General features: G+C 55.0%; 1 protein-coding gene across 4 annotated transcripts in view; it reads left to right on the forward strand.

Annotated features, from left to right (window-relative positions):
* Positions 1-10119: 10119 nt before the first annotated feature.
* Positions 10120-16303, forward strand: part of LOC136579935 (LIM domain transcription factor LMO4-A) — a 218696-nt gene continuing 212512 nt past the window's right edge. For 2 of the 4 annotated variants that reach the window (XR_010786936.1, XM_066580040.1), the window contains exons 1-2: positions 10120-10162; positions 14558-14804. Coding sequence is in view for 3 of the 4 variants with exons in the window: in XM_066580040.1 (XP_066436137.1) it covers positions 14566-14804 (239 nt within the window). In the remaining variant the exon portion in view is untranslated. Of the gene's footprint in view, positions 10163-14319; positions 14447-14498; positions 14805-16303 lie in introns of those variants that run through there. The other 2 variants (XM_066580041.1, XM_066580042.1) reach the window with 2 other exon arrangements.

The following is a 16303-nucleotide window of genomic DNA, read 5'->3' on the forward strand; positions in this document are numbered from 1 at the left end:
GTTGCACCGCCTCTAGCTTGGATACAAGATGTGATACGGGTGGGCATGGAGGCTCTATTACCCTGTTGTATTACTACTGATGCCACTGTGGGGGTCACTATTTCTTCTGGCAGCGTACCCCAAGCTGAATTTGCTCCCTGTCTTTTTTTAAATGGCCCTGTACTTTTTATAACGATGGAGCTAAAATCATAAGTTGTGATAAGCTCCGCCCCTGACCACACCCCTTTGCCACATCCCTGACAATACTGTTCTGTCCCGCCCTTGACCACACCCTTCCTATCCTGCTCATGACCACACCCCTTTGTCCCACCCCTGACCCTGGGACAATCTGGCCACCTTATCCTAGCAGTTTGGTCAGGTTGGCTGGCGGGTGATGCACAGGAATGGAGTCTGTGTGTGACTCTGACGTAGTGTCAGTCCCGTATAGCACTTGTAAACCTGTGCGGTGTGCGCTGTGCGCTGTGTGGTGTGCGGTGTGGGCTGTGCGGTGTGCGCTGTGCTGTGCGGTGTGCTGTGCGCGGTGTGGGCTGTGCGGTGTGCGCTGTGCGGTGCGCTGTGCGGTGTGGTGTGCGCTGTGCGCTGTGTAGTGTGCGGTGTGCGCTGTGCGCTGTGTAGTGTGCGGTGTGCGGTGTGCGCTGTGTGGTGTGCGCTGTGCGGTGTGCGCTGTGTGGTGTGCGCTGTGTGGTGTGCGGTGTGCGCTGTGTGGTGTGCGCTGTGGTGTGCGCTGTGCGGTGCGCTGCGTGGTGTGCGCTGTGCGCTGTGTGGTGCGCGGTGTGCGCTGTGTGCGCTGTGCGCGGTGTGCGGTGCGCTGCGTGGTGTGCGCTGTGCGCTGTGTGGTGTGCGCTGTGCGCTGTGTGCGCTGTGCGCGGTGCGCTGTGCGGTGCGCTGTGCGCGGTGTGGGCTGTGCGGTGTGCGCTGTGTGGTGCGCTGTGTGGTGTGCGCTGTGTGGTGCGCTGTGTGGTGTGCGCTGTGTGGTGTGCGCTGTGTGGTGTGCGCTGTGTGGTGTGCGCTGTGTGGTGTGCGCTGTGCGGTGTGCGCGGTGTGCGCTGTGTGGTGTGCGCTGTGTGGTGTGCGCTGTGCGGTGCGCTGTGTGGTGTGCGCTGTGCGGTGCGGTGCGCTGCGTGGTGTGCGCTGTGCGCTGTGTGCGCTGTGTGCGCGGTGTGCGCTGTGCGGTGCGCTGTGCGGTGCGCGGTGTGGGCTGTGCGGTGTGCGCTGTGCGGTGTGCGCTGTGCGGTGTGCGCGATGTGGTGTGCGCTGTGCGGTGTGCGCTGTGCGGTGTGCGCTGTGTGCTGTGCGGTGTGTGCTGTGCGGTGTGTGGTGTGCGCGGTGTGCGCTGTGCGGTGTGTACTGTGCGGTGTGCGCTGTGCGGTGTGTACTGTGCGGTGTGTGGTGTGCGGTGTGTGGTGTGCGCTGTGCGCGGTGTGCGCTGTGTACTGTGCGGTGTGTGGTGTGCGGTGTGCGCTGTGTGGTGTGCACTGTGCGGTGCGTGGTGTGTGGTGTGCGCGGTGTGCGCTGTGCGGTGTGTACTGTGCGCTGTGTGTGGTGTGCGCTGTGCTGTGCGGTGTGCGCTGTGCAGTGCGCGGTGTGGGCTGTGTGGTGTGGGCTGTGCGCTGTGCGGTGTGCGCTGTGCGGTGCGTGCTGTGCGGTGCGCGGTGTGGGCTGTGCGGTGTGCGCTGTCCCTCGCTGGAACGCATCACATTGGTGAAAGCTGCCTATTATTTCACTAGGAAAGAGAGAATAATCGCACGTTGGTTTGAGCGCCGCGAGCCGCAGAGACTGGGCGGGGCCTGTTCTGTGATATTGCAGGCAGCCCATTATTTCTATGGCCCAGTCACAAGTCTCTTCGCTCCCGCAGGTGGAAAAAATGCGATTTGTTTCATTTTTTCCTATTGAAAGAAAGTGCAATTTTCACGCACGCAAAAAACGAAAAGAATAAACCCAAAGCATCGATAATGGCCGACGTCTGCGTCTTTAAAGGGGAACTCCAGCAGAGAATACCATAAGCCGTAGTATAAAGGGGCGGGGCTTTCTGCCGGCATTAAGTGGCGGCTCCGTATTAGCGGTCACTGTAGCTGGCGCTGTTATGTGGCACTGTGCACACTGTGGCGGCACTCTAGCGGACACTTATAGGGTGCTTTGGCGGGCACCGCTAGCTATGTTATGGGGCCACTGTGTGTGGCACTGTTAGGGGAGCATGGTAACGTCATGGCATGTGGCAGCGGGGCGGGTATTAGTTGGCGCTGTAACTTGCACACAGGATGTGGCTCTGTTTGTAGTCAGCTGACCCCAGCACACTTGTGAGGGCACTGTTGTGGGGGCGCTGCTGCTGATGCTGTTATAGCACCCCTGTGCTTGGCACGGTTATGCAGCACTATAGCTGGTGCTGATACAAGGCATCTCTGGATGTGTCTTATGTGGGCACTGTGATATATTGTGCCCGCTCTGCCTCAGGGGCCCCGTCTCCAGAATCACCTAATAAACGTTTTTGAACAGAGTGCATGCTGGGAGTTGTAGTTCTGCAGCAGCTGGAGGGTGAATACGAGGCCGGGATGTTCTTAGTACTTGGGGGGCGACTGAGGTCAGACAACCCCAGCAGGTAAATGGCGTCCCGCGGCGGAGACGATGCGCCTCAGAAGTGACGGTGATCCAGACCGGGAGGGGCGGCCATTGTGCAAGCTGTTGGCACGAGGCAATGAAGACCGCGTTCACTCATTGCAGCTGTTCATACAGGCAGATTAATTGTTCGCACGCCGTTTTGTGCATCCGTGAATGCGACGACTAAACAATCGCTTTTCAACCGCAACGACTAAACGCTTGTTTTACTGCCTGTGGAAAATGAACAGCGAACGAGAAGCGACTGTATTCTGGTCGGTCGTTCAGTCGTCGGCCGCGTTCACACTGAAATCGCTCAGAGTCGCGCTGTCCAACGAGTTTTTGAACGATAATACTTCCTAGTAAAAGGCTGCGACGGACCCGAACAAGGGGGGTCGTCCATCCACGGAGCCGCCACGAGGGAGCCGTATGGGCGGCCATGTTGGATGGAATTTTGTTTATTACAGTAACATCAGGACAGAAGCTGCCGCGTGGCGCGCCAGTGACGGGTCAGGACTGTATCGCGTTCCTCTCTACGACGGGTTAATTTACGGATTTATCGCCCCCATTAAGTAGCGTGTCGGCTCATTACCGCAGCTTAACGATCAATAAGTAATTTAATAAACAATCAATGCGGTGATGCAGATTACCGCTGGGACGTCAGCGCGTGCGAATAATTCATCTGCGCACAGTAAGTCGGCGGGGTTCTCTTCTTCCTCTTATGTGCCGCCAAATATCGCCGTTTTCCCCGGGGTGGATTTGTGCTCCGTGGGGGGCTTGAACTTGATCTCGTTCTGCGGGATCCTAAGCTGATACGTAACCCCCCCCCCGATGGGATGTTGTTTTAGGGCTTATTCCTCCGTGTTTGTCACTGACCACCGCGCCGACCGATGTCCCACGTAAGAGGAATCGCGGCGTCTCCTCATCAGGCTCGCGTGTTCAGACATCAGTCACCAATTCAAATCAGCTGCAGTGCAAAAAACGGATGCCGTTCGGGCGCACTTCGTTTTCACGGATAATTGCCAAACAATGCTAGAAAAATAGTCGCCTCTTTTTTTTTCTTTTCTTGACGAAAAACTCATATGACACGTAGAAGAAAAACAGTCACATACGGCGCCCACGGATTCACAGACCAACGCTGGCCGCGCTCGTCCGAAGAAACTCGCAGATAACTGTGCTCAGAGCTGTTTTTGTTGGATATCTGCGGTTTTTCCTGACGTGTTTTGGTCACGTGTGGCGGCATTTTTTCTTTGCTGTATTTTTTTTTTTTTTTCAAAACAGCAAATGATGAAAAACTGTCAGAAGCGGAGCACGAGCACCGGAGGATGCGAGAGAGAATCGGCGCACGAGAATCAGAGCACGAAAACAAGATACGGCGCACGAGCACCGGAGGATGCGAGAGAGAATCGGCGCACAAGAATCAGAGCACGAGAACGAGACGCGGCGCACGAGCACCAGAGGACGCGAGAGAGAATCGGCGCACAAGAATTGGAGCACGAGAACGAGACGCAGCGCACGAGCACCGGAGGACGCGAGAGAGAATCGGCGCACAAGAATCAGCACGAGAACGAGACGCGGCGCACGAGCACCGGAGGACGCGAGAGAGAATCGGCGCACAAGAATCAGCACGAGAACGAGACGCGGCGCACGAGCACCGGAGGACGCAAGAGAGAATTGCCGCACAAGAATTGGAGCCCGAGAACGAGACGCGGCGCACGAGCACCGGAGGACGCGAGAGAGAATCGGCGCACAAGAATTAGAGCACAAGCACCAGAGCAAGAGAACGAGAAGCACAAATAGCACACGAGCATCGGAGAAAGAGAAGCGGAACATGAGCAGCGGCACACGAGAACTGGAAGCAGTGCATGACAACCAGAGAATAAGAATCGGGAGCACGAGAAGCACAATTAGCGCACAGGCACCGGAGAACAGGAAGCAGCGCATGAGAACTAGAGAACGAGGGGCAGAATATGAGCACAAGAATAGGAAGCGGCGCACAAGCATCAGAGAACGAGCAGTGGAGCATGAGAAGCGGCGCACGAGCATCAGAGAACGAGCAGTGGAGCATGAGAAGCGGCGCACGAGCATCAGAGAACGAGCAGTGGAGCATGAGAAGCGGCGCACGAGCATCAGAGAACGAGCAGTGGAGCATGAGAAGCGACGCACGAGCATCAGAGAACGAGCAGTGGAGCATGAGAAGCGGCGCACGAGCATCAGAGAACGAGCAGTGGAGCATGAGAAGCGACGCACGAGCATCAGAGAACGAGCAGTGGAGCATGAGAAGTGACGCACGAGCATCGGAGAACGAGCAGTGGCGCATGAGAAGCGGCGCACGAGCATCGGAGAACGAGCAGTGGAGCATGAGAAGCGACGCACGAGCATCAGAGAACGAGCAGTGGAGCATGAGAAGCGGCGCACGAGCATCAGAGAACGAGCAGTGGAGCATGAGAAGCGACGCACGAGCATCAGAGAACGAGCAGTGGAGCATGAGAAGCGACGCACGAGCATCAGAGAACGAGCAGTGGAGCATGAGAAGCGACGCACGAGCATCAGAGAACGAGCAGTGGAGCATGAGAAGCGACGCACGAGCATCGGAGAACGAGCAGTGGAGCATGAGAAGCGACGCACGAGCATCAGAGAACGAGCAGTGGAGCATGAGAAGCGGCGCACGAGCATCAGAGAACGAGCAGTGGAGCATGAGAAGCGACGCAACGAGCATCGGAGAACGAGCAGTGGAGCATGAGAAGCGACGCACGAGCATCAGAGAACGAGCAGTGGAGCATGAGAAGCGACGCACGAGCATCGGAGAACGAGCAGTGGAGCATGAGAAGCGACGCACGAGCATCAGAGAACGAGCAGTGGAGCATGAGAAGCGACGCACGAGCATCAGAGAACGAGCAGTGGAGCATGAGAAGCGGCGCAGGTTACATTTTTGAAAAAAAAAAAGAAGAAAACAACCCCGCCATAGACCCAAAAAATGGAGCAAATGTGAGAAAAAAAAACGCCACCATGAAAAACATAATGTATTAATGTATTTTATTACCGCCGTACGGCGACCCTCTGGAGGCAGCATTTTGTTGTAAAGCACGGACAGACGTGCGCTCGCCGCCAGCATCTTATTGTTCGCCGTTTATAACTTTCTGATCAAATCGTTTTTTTTTTACAAATTTTCTTTCTTTAAAATGAACAAATGTAAAATCTGGAAAAAAAGTTAAAATCCATCAATTTAATGTTTTCCGTCTCATCCGTGCTGTCGCCCTCGCAGTCCTGGATGGCCCGGCACGCTTTGTGCGCGGAGCGGCTCTGGACCCCGGCGTCCCTGCGCCTTCCTCTGAAGGTCTGAATATTGGCTGTTTCGGCCCCTCGGAGTCTCGTCCTCCTTTGTCTGTTCCTCCATTCATCTCCGGAGGCTCCATTACAATATGAAGGGGATGAAGAGGCGGAGGAGGAGACGAGCCGCCGCCAATTACTGGGGGTCCAGCCTGAGGTCACCTTACACGGGGCGACTGTGCGTCAGGAGCGGCCGGAGGTCTCTTCCATTCATAGATGGACCGCTGCCTGTTTCGTGTAAGCGATGGTCGTCCCGTGTGCAGCTGCGCCGTATTCTCTAGTCGCCGTCCTGCTGACACAGCGTACGTGGCCGCGTATTACACGGTGATAAAGGCTGATTTCTACTGCCCGCTGGCGCCTGCATGCGCTGTGGGGATTGAACACGGGCCGTCCTGGCGTCCCCTCGAGGGCTGATGCCCACGGGTGGGTGTGGCAGCGGTCCGCGGGGTTTTCACGGCGCACTGCAGTTTTTTTCACATGTTCGTTGTGTTTTCCACAAGGAGGCCCCATTGATTTTATACATAAAGCGGCAGCCGCACGCCAGTCTCTGCCCGGTCTCTGCCCAGTCTCTGCCCGGTCTCTGCCCAGTCTCTGCCCGCTCGCTGCCTCTTCGCGCTCCCTCTGACTTTAAACGCCTGGTTCGGTCTGTAATACGATTCAATATAGGACGTATTCCAATGGTGGAGACGCAGGTGTGAACCCCGCAGGCAAATCAATGGCGCTGCCGCCCTGCGTATTACACACGTAAAATATCCCCGCAGAGCAGAGACGCCGTGGGAGCAGCCCTGCCGCTCGCTAGTTGTGTTGCAGTGAGCTGGCATGAAACGACTGGCGACTGCAGCGCAATTTCTCACTTTGTACCGCAGGAATCGCATTTACAATGGTTGCTTCAAATGGCTTGTTTGAGCAATTGTCTGGACGATGGCTGCCCGTCACCCCGATGCCCCCTGGCACCAACATCCACCATTACACTGCAGGCCTCCAAACTGATGCCCCTCCCCACGAGACCCCCGTGTGCCCAGACTGAAGCCACCAAGGGCGAAAATGGCTCGTCTTCATTCCACCATTACAGCTCTCATACTGCCTGGCACACATACTGGCATCACTGCACCTCCAGAAAGCTGGCTGCCCCCCAAACTCCTGATGACCATGTGGATTGCCACCCAACATTCCCAGATGATTTACGGACACAAGCGCTTCTCTTCCTGCAGGCCACCAATGGGTTAACGTGGATGATTCCGCACGCCATATAAAGCAGGCGGGGGAGCAAGTCGTGGCTCGTCCTGCCACCGGCTAATATCTGCGCGCAGGGAGGAATGTGCTGATGGTAAAGCTGGGGCTGGCAGGGTTAACGGGCCTCACCACCCTGTGCACCCAAGTAATGCCAGCATCGCTGCCAAGGTGTGTGATATATCTATATGACCTCCGGGCAGAGATGCCAGTGTTTGCACAGCTGGGAGAGTCCTGTGGGCTCACCTGTGCGGCATGGGGGCAAGGAGCGGGCACAGGTGGGTAAATACGTAGGGGGGCGACATACTTGCCGTTCATGAGACCTGCTTAGTGATCCGTGCCGCATGGATACAAATTCCGGATGATCAGATGTCGGATTAAACGGATCTGACTGAATGTGGGCACACAGATGGCGTCCTCCGCTTCAGCGGGTATGTGGGGCAGCCCTGACAGGTAGCGGTGGTCACCCAGCTTTCCCGGAGCCCTGTATATTGCGCACATCTGGTTTCCGAGGGACTATCATGATGCAGAATGATCCCACTGTGCCCGCCAGCGCCAGCGCCGGGCACCGCTGGTCGCACTGACATTGTATTGTAGGTGAGTCAGTAACGTCTTGTGTGCAGGGAGGTCATTATCTGCACAATGCAGCTGTCGCCGGGCGCGCGATTTATGGGACGTCTGCGGACTGCGCTCCAGAGAGCACGCTAATAATGGCGAAGGTCACAGGATGGGGCACTGATGGCGGGTCAAAGATACCAACCCTCTCCACACTCTGGGATTGAAAGAGTTAAAAGTTCGAAGGGTGTGTGGCGCCTTTAGGGGCCAACGAGGGCAGCGCGATGGAAACTGATGCAGTCGGGTCGCGTCCTGCGGATCGCTAATGGCGTGTATTCCGTCCGTTCGCGCTGTGAATGGCGCTTTATTTACAATCCGTTTATTTACACATTTTTTCTCGTAGCGACAATTTGTTTTTTTTTAAAATCCCAATCGCCGCGTTCTGATTTTAGCGCAGCAAAGTATTGTCCGTTATTTTCTATGGCGCTCGCGATGCCGCCTTTTCTATCCTTGGGCCGTAGTAACACGTCTCCGACCGGCGCCCAACGTTGTCAGGCGGACCTCGCGGCGCAAGAATCGCACGAAAATAGAACCCGTTTCCGTTTTTCCATCTCTCACTTTCGGCGCGGAAAGTTGGCGGTGTAAATTAACCCTTTGGTAATAATCAGTTAATGCAATACGCAAATTCTGCGCGTCCGGCAGTCGCACAGAACTTGCGCATTTTTCTACCTGTAGGAACAACCTGAGTTTTTTTCCACGCGACTGAACATCGCGGCGCTGAGAGCGTGGCGCTGGTCTGAGCTTCTCGGACAGATACGGCACCGCCATGTCAGGTGACTACACTGCAATCTTTGGCGCACGTTCTGTGTTGTATGCAGCCGCTGTGGGGCTCATTAGTCCTCGGATCCCCAGCGTCCCCGCTGTAGACTTCCGCGACGGCGTTACGTGTGACCTCCTCTGAAGGTAGGACGGCCGCCCCCATCATGGAGCCCCCTAACCCGAGGGTCACCATCATCATCGGCCGACGAGATCAGTGCTAGAGCTTCGTGTGCCGCCCACCGTCGTAGAAACAACTGCGTCCTCCGATCGGGGAATTATAGGCGATGTCCCCTTTAAGTAGAGAGACGCCACGAGAATGGATTCCTAATCTTGTCCATAACATGGCGGATCTTCCGTCTCCTCATCGCACGTACAGATTACCGGTTATTCCATCGCCGCCCCGTTATCAGAGTCATAACATTGCAGGTTCACGTCCCCCCGGGGGGACATAAAACACGGAAGAAAAGAAGAGGAAAACATTTTTTGCTCTTTCCCCTTTTTGTTTAAAAACCGTTCGCCCCGCACCACGACCGTTCGCCCTGTCCATAGCAAACCGCACCGCGACCGTTCGCCCCGCACCGGTTCAGCCCGCACCACGACCGTTCGCCCCGTCCATAGCAAACCACACCGCGACCGTTCGCCCCGCACCGGTTCAGCCCGCACCACGACCGTTCGCCCCGTCCATAGCAAACCACACCGCGACCGTTCGCCCCGTCCATAGCAAACCGCACCGCGACCGTTCGCCCCGCACCGGTTCAGCCCGCACCACGACCGTTCGCCCCGTCCATAGCAAACCACACCGCGACCGTTCGCCCCGTCCATAGCAAACCGCACCGCGACCGTTCGCCCCGCACCGGTTCAGCCCGCACCACGACCGTTCGCCCCGTCCATAGCAAACCACACCGCGACCGTTCGCCCCGTCCATAGCAAACCGCACCGCGACCGTTCGCCCCGCACCGGTTCAGCCCGCACCACGACCGTTCGCCCCGTCCATAGCAAACCACACCGCGACCGTTCGCCCCGCGATCATTCTGCCCGCACGGCCAACGCCAAAATGCTTTTTATTCATTTCACCTCTCAAAAAACGCGACCAATTAAAACTACAGCGCGGCGCGCAAAACCCCCAGAGCTCCGCCCATGGGGGGGGGGGGGGGGGATTCTGGGACCGTAAATGCAGGTGAAGAAACATTTTTTTGCAAAAGAGTTTTTATAAGCGGGAAGATATAAAGTTTTTGTTTCTGAAAAGTGGAGATGAAAATCCCTCAAAGATTGTTGCGTCCTCAAGACTAAGATAGGCCACGGCCCCCGAGGGGTTAACGGCGCCCCCCGAGGGGTTAACGGCGGCCCCCCGAGGGGTTAACGGCGCCCCCCAAGGGGTTAACGGCGCGGGCGCGCTCCGTCCGAGGAGGATGGGAGTTTTCTCCTTTCGGTGCAGTGCGCGCTGCGGCCTCCGGGGAGCAGCAGTGAGACCTCCACATTTATCTCTCTGACAGTTGGCACGCCCCCTGGCGGCTGATTGGCTGTGGTGGGATGCCCCTCTGACGTCAGAGACGCGGTTATATAAGGAGGGGCAGCGGACAGCTGCGGGCAGAGGGTGAGCGGCTCCGGGATCTGCTGGGTCTGCACCGAGCAGCAGGTAGGTGGCGCCGCCTGCAGGCTGTGGCTGGCACAAGTCAGGAGAACGGCCCGGCGTAACTTCATGGGGTTCACTTACTTTGCGTGCCGCCGAGTGTGATGAGACCGCAGGGGGGTCTGTAATATGTAGTCAGAGGGGCTGCGGGACTGGAGGCCAATATAATGGTCTGGAGTGTAATAACATAATGTAGTGTGTGCTGTAGAGTAGACTGGGGGGGGGGCTGGAGTGTAATAACATATAATGTAGTGTGTGCTGGAGTGTAATAACATATAATGTAGTGTGTGCTGTAGAGTAGACTGGGGGGGGGGGCTGGAGTGTAATAACATATAATGTAGTGTGTGCTGGAGTGTAATAACATAATGTAGTGTGTGCTGTAGAGTAGACTGGGGGGGGGGCTGGAGTGTAATAACATATAATGTAGTGTGTGCTGTAGAGAGTAGACTGGGGGGGGTGAGGGTGGGGGGGCTGGAGTGTAATAACACATAATGTAGTGTGTGCTGGAGTGTAATAACATAATGTAGTGTGTGCTGTAGAGTAGACTGGGGGGGGGGCTGGAGTGTAATAACATATAATGTAGTGTGTGCTGGAGTGTAATAACATAATGTAGTGTGTGCTGTAGAGTAGACTGGGGGGGGGGCTGGAGTGTAATAACATATAATGTAGTGTGTGCTGTAGAGAGTAGACTGGGGGGGGTGAGGGTGGGGGGGCTGGAGTGTAATAACACATAATGTAGTGTGTGCTGTAGAGTAGACTGGGGGGGGGGACTGGAGTGTAATAACATATAATGCAGTGTGTGCTGTAGAGTAGACTGGGGGGGGGGGCTGGAGTGTAATAACATATAATGTAGTGTGTGCTGTAGAGTAGACTGGGGGGGCTGGAGTGTAATAACATATAATGTAGTGTGTGCTGTAGAGTAGACTGGGGGGGCTGGAATGTAATAACATATAATGTAGTGTGTGCTGTAGAGTAGACTGGGGGGACTGGAGTGTAATAACATATAATGTAGCGTGTGCTGGAGTGTAATAACATATAATGTAGCGTGTGCTGGAGTGTAATAACATATAATGTAGCGTGTGCTGGAGTGTAATAACATATAATGTAGTGTGTGCTGGAGTGTAATAACATATAATGTAGTGTGCTGTAGAGTAGACTGGGGGGGCTGGAGTGTAATAACATATAATGTAGTGTGTGCTGTAGAGAGTAGACGGGGGGGGGGGGCTGGAGTGTAATAACATATAATGCAGTGTGAGAGACTGGGGGGCTGGAGTGTAATATATAATGTAGTGTGTGCTGTAGAGAGTAGACGGGGGGGGGGGGGGCTGGAGTGTAATAACATATAATGCAGTGTGAGAGACTGGGGGGCTGGAGTGTAATATATAATGTAGTGTTTGTATTGGAGTGTAATAACATATAATGCAGTGTGTGTATTGGAATGTAATAACATATAATGTAGTGTGTGCTGTAGAGTAGACTGGGGCGGGGCTGGAGTGTAATAACATATAATGTAGTGTGTGCTGTAGAGTAGACTGGGGGGGGGCTGGAGTGTAATAACATATAATGTAGTGTGTGCTGTAGAGTAGACTGGGGGGGGGCTGGAGTGTAATAACATATAATGTAGTGTGTGCTGTAGAGTAGACTGGGGGGGGGCTGGAGTGTAATAACATATAATGTAGTGTGTGCTGTAGAGTAGACTGGGGGGCTGGAGTGTAAAAACATATTTTTTGCTGGAGTGTAATAACATAGAATGTAGTGTGTGCTGTAGAGTAGACTGGGGGGGGGGGCTGGAGTGTAATAACAATGTAGTCTATATGGTATTATAATGGTGTATACGCTTCCCTCCTAGTCTGCGCTATACATGCCTGTGCTGTAATAGTGCGGTCTATACTGTACTAGCGTATAACATGTCATGTGATGGCGATATGCTGTGCAGTTATAATAGTCTATATGCACTATAATGTCCTGTAATACAGGATCTGAAGCTCATATAATATAACGCCTGCTCCGTTATATGCAGTAATGTGGTATAATAGACTGGGCTGTAATCACCTGTAGTGTAATACAATCTATAGTGGCACATCGACCCGTAACGTAATATTATATAACACAACTCTGGCTGGAGCGTAATAAACAGATGAAGAACCGACTCGGACCCGGAGATCTGCTCCAGCCAAAGAGCGGCGCTGTGCGACCAGTAGCTGCCAACTCGGCTCTGCTACATCGCTGCCGCTTAACTTTGCAGTTTCCCCTTTCTGTTGTAGGAAGTGATAAACTACAACTCCCAGCATGCTCCAGGGGTGGTCTGGCCCCCGGGGCTGACACTCTAATCTGCACGGCTTCTACTTGGATTTCATTGGCAGCTGCGACTGCTTCAGCCTTGTTATAGATTCTTTTCAGGGCGGCAGATAATGGGGGGATTGTGCCGCGGCCGGGGGGAGTGTTAACCCCTGCAGCGCCAGTAGACTGCGCCAGCCTGTTGCAGTCAATGGGTATAAACAAGGTGGCTTCCAATCCATTCACTGACAGCAAGCTGTAGACAGTGCTTCATGGTGGGATCAGAGACCCCTATAACTTGGGGCGGGGGGCAGATGTGTCTGCGGAGCGCACGTTTAGCCACGAGGGTCTTGCTTTTAGATGGACAGGCAGCAGCTGGGCTGCAGAGCTTGCAATCTGCTGCCGTTAGTGGGATTCACATTACCCATGATTCCTATCCCCTCCTATTAGCATATTGTGCACAGGTCGGAGCAGAGTCTTTAACCCCTTCTGTTCTGCCGCTCCAGGAGTCATTTTTGGGAAAGCTGGGTGACCACCAGCAGGGTCCGTCTTCAGCCGCCGCTCCAGAAGGCGGTCTTGTTACAGGCGCCAGGCATATATCTGGGTAGAACATTAGCAGACTTGCCCTTCAGGACACTGGAAAAGCTGGGTGCATCAGAGATGTGTGCCAAACACCCCAGCAATAGGCAGCGGTGCCCTTCATGGTGGCAGCCAGACTCCTTGTGTGGTGATTATATTGGGGGGTTGGCTATAAAGGGGTTAATTATGGATGGTTTATACCAGGTGTAACATCTGTCTGGGGGGCATTAGGGCAGGTTGTGAGCGGGTCATACGGCAGGTAACACGTTGGCCTCCGGTTACTTGGCGCCGCGCCCACCATTGTAAATCTCCCTTAATCTCCCTTTTTAGGGTCTCTCGGCGTCCCGCAGGGCGAGGAGACGGGATTTATGGGGTAATTAGCACCAGATTTGATAACCTAATGTAATCATGAGAAACGAAAGACTCGTTCCACGACAGCCGGAGCTGTGCCAGAGCCGGTGCCAGGTGTGCCCACGTTCTGGGGAACAAGTTGGTACTTAAAGGGCAACTCCATCCTAAAGAACCCCCCCTTCCCCGTTGGTTCGTCGTGCCTTTACCTGAGTGGTGTCAGCCAGAAGGCACAGCGGGTTGGTGAGGGGCCCTGGGGGTCTATAGAGGATAACGGCAGAGTTACCCTTTAAATGCCCCCCCAGTGAAAAGGGGAATGATCTTCTATTTTGTAAATGCAGCAAGTGGCGACACCCTGTGGCTGCACAGAGAACTGCAGGCACTTAATTACTGCCCCTTTTTGTTACCCTTTCTGTAACTGGACCCCCAAATGTTGTCCCCCCTTCTATGGAGCTTTGTGTCTGTTGTCTTTAGGGGTGAAGGCTTCTGGGTACCCCATGACCACCAGTGCAGCTTCTGTTACCACACAGGTGGGCACCCAGCTTTTCCAGACCCCTGAACATCAAATGTGCTACTTTATAATGCAGAGCTCAAGAAAAGCTGGGTCGCTGTTTCACCGTCGCCAATACAGTGGTTTAAAGGGGTTAATCCTACACCGTACCACTTATGTGATTTCCTTCATACGCCGGCAGCTCAAGGGTTAAAGGATTATAACTTCTGCCCAGGAATTGCAGGTAAAGACGGCTCGCCGGCAGCCATGTTGCTAAATATATTCTGTGTACTGTCCCTTTAACTGGCCGACCCACTTACTTGCGGCGTAATACAGTACGGAGCGCTGCCTGTAAATTGGATGGATATGTTGCTCCTCCTGGCAGACGCTGTGTTATTATAATGTTGCCTAATTTATGGCAGCCCGCGGCGGTAGTCGTGCAGGGAGCGGCGCTGGGTTCTGTTACACTGTAGTAGTGACGGGGTTAACATACCGGGGTGCGTTCTAGGCTACTAATGACCCGGGGCATGAGCGCTGGCAGTGAAGGGGTGCGCGGCGGCACGGGGTGATTAGCGGCGCTCTCGGGGGACGGCTGGGTAATAAGCTATTTTCTGGTGCTTGAGCAAAGTGCTTCTTTCAATCACTTAGGTCTCTGCAGCTGCTGGCAGCGCCAGTCACATCCTCACCCGTCTCCTCTCTCCCCGCAGGACCAGGGATGGTGAACAACCGGACGTCCGAAGCCACCACCACGGCGGTCAGCAGCAACGGCACCCCCCCCAAAGCCTGCGCCGGCTGCGGGGGGAAGATCGCGGACCGCTTCCTGCTGTACTCTATGGACCGCTACTGGCACACCCGCTGCCTCAAGTGTTCCTGCTGCCAGGCTCAGCTGGGTGAGATTGGCACCTCGTGCTACACAAAGAGCGGCATGATCCTGTGCCGGAACGACTACATCCGGTGAGTGATGCCTGCTGGGACTGGTAGTGCCACCGTGTTACTGGGGAGATTGGCGTTGGTGGCAGCAATGACCGTTTTATTGGAAAGCTGAGCCACAGCCACTATTATGGCCGGCATGAGGGTGGTGACCCAGCTTTCCCAGAGCCCTGAGTGATCATTGTATCTCCCAACGCTGCTGACCTACCATTCAGGAGTCTTGGGAAAGCTGGGTTATAATCAGTATGGCACTCATTACTAACCCCACTGTGTAGCAATGCTAACCTACCATTCAGGGGTCTTGGAAAGCTGGGTGGCTACACATGGCTGCTGCCATGAGGGTCGTTGCTTTTCCTAGACTATTAATATGCTGCATCACATCCCTCATGTGTTGCGTGCCGTGCAGGACTAGGGGAAAGCTGGGTGAGGAGCTTTGTGGTGGCTGGAGTTGTACATGTTCCTGGGACGGCTGGGTTCCGATTAAGATGTGGCGGAGTAGATGGGCGGCGCGTTATAAACCACAGCAGTCTGCAGCTGGGGGCGCAGTCACACGGGCGGACGTATGCACCGTATGACACACGTATTTTTGCGCTCCTGATACGGCGCGGACGCGATGATCTCAGTTCACATCTGTGTGCCTCTCCTGCAATCTACGGTTGCGTGGCGCAGTGCGTCTGTATTGCCTGAATCGCCCGGTCACTCGGCGTGAAGGACATGGTGGCCGCGGCGGGGCTCATTGTGTTTTGTGGTCTGAAGTCTGCGTCCCCCGGAGCCGTGGCGTTCCGCAGATCCGCTCGTGGGTTCAGCGCCGCTCAATGGTAAGGCTCTCGTGGATTTTCAGGCGCCTGCGTCAGGATGGGGTGCGGCTGTTTTCCCGTATGTAGATTTAAAATTGCAAGTGCAGGAAATGCGTGCTGTGCGGACCGCGCCGATTCCGATGGGACTCTACTGGATGAGGAAAATCCCCGTGCAGCAAATGATCTACTGGGGTTTCCAGGAAATGTGTTAGAATGTGGCGTTGTGGGAGGCGAGGGCGGAGGTGCCGTCTCGCGGGTCGGTGCTGTTGGGCGCAGCGGGTTTGCTGCCGACACGGAGGAGTTTCAGACTCATTCGCACTCTGGACAAGATCCGCAGGTAAATTGACGTGCGGTGCGAAAGGGTGAAATCATGGCGGTCTGCAGCATTTCCGCATGGTGGTCCGCTGTGGATATGGATCTCCCACTCGCAGCGTATGATCACTCGGGTGGGTCGCTCACCGCCACGCGCTTCTGTACCGCCATACTCCCTAACACAGCTGCCCCTAGCAAAGACGTCCCTTCACTAGTGACAGCGCATGGGGGGTTCTGCCCCCCAAATGTTCCGTCCCCGTTGGGTAATCTGCAGGGCGAGCGGCGCATCTGAGGTGAGAAATACATTGAGCCGCTCCTTGTATCTGGTTCTGGGAAAGCTGGGTGACCACAAACTGTCATCACTGATGTAGATTTCCGGACCGCGTCTGACCGCTCCGGCAGATTCTGGGTGTC

The sequence above is a fragment of the Eleutherodactylus coqui genome, chromosome 10 (assembly GCF_035609145.1).
Source record: "Eleutherodactylus coqui strain aEleCoq1 chromosome 10, aEleCoq1.hap1, whole genome shotgun sequence".
Classification (NCBI taxonomy): Eukaryota; Metazoa; Chordata; class Amphibia; order Anura; family Eleutherodactylidae; genus Eleutherodactylus; species Eleutherodactylus coqui.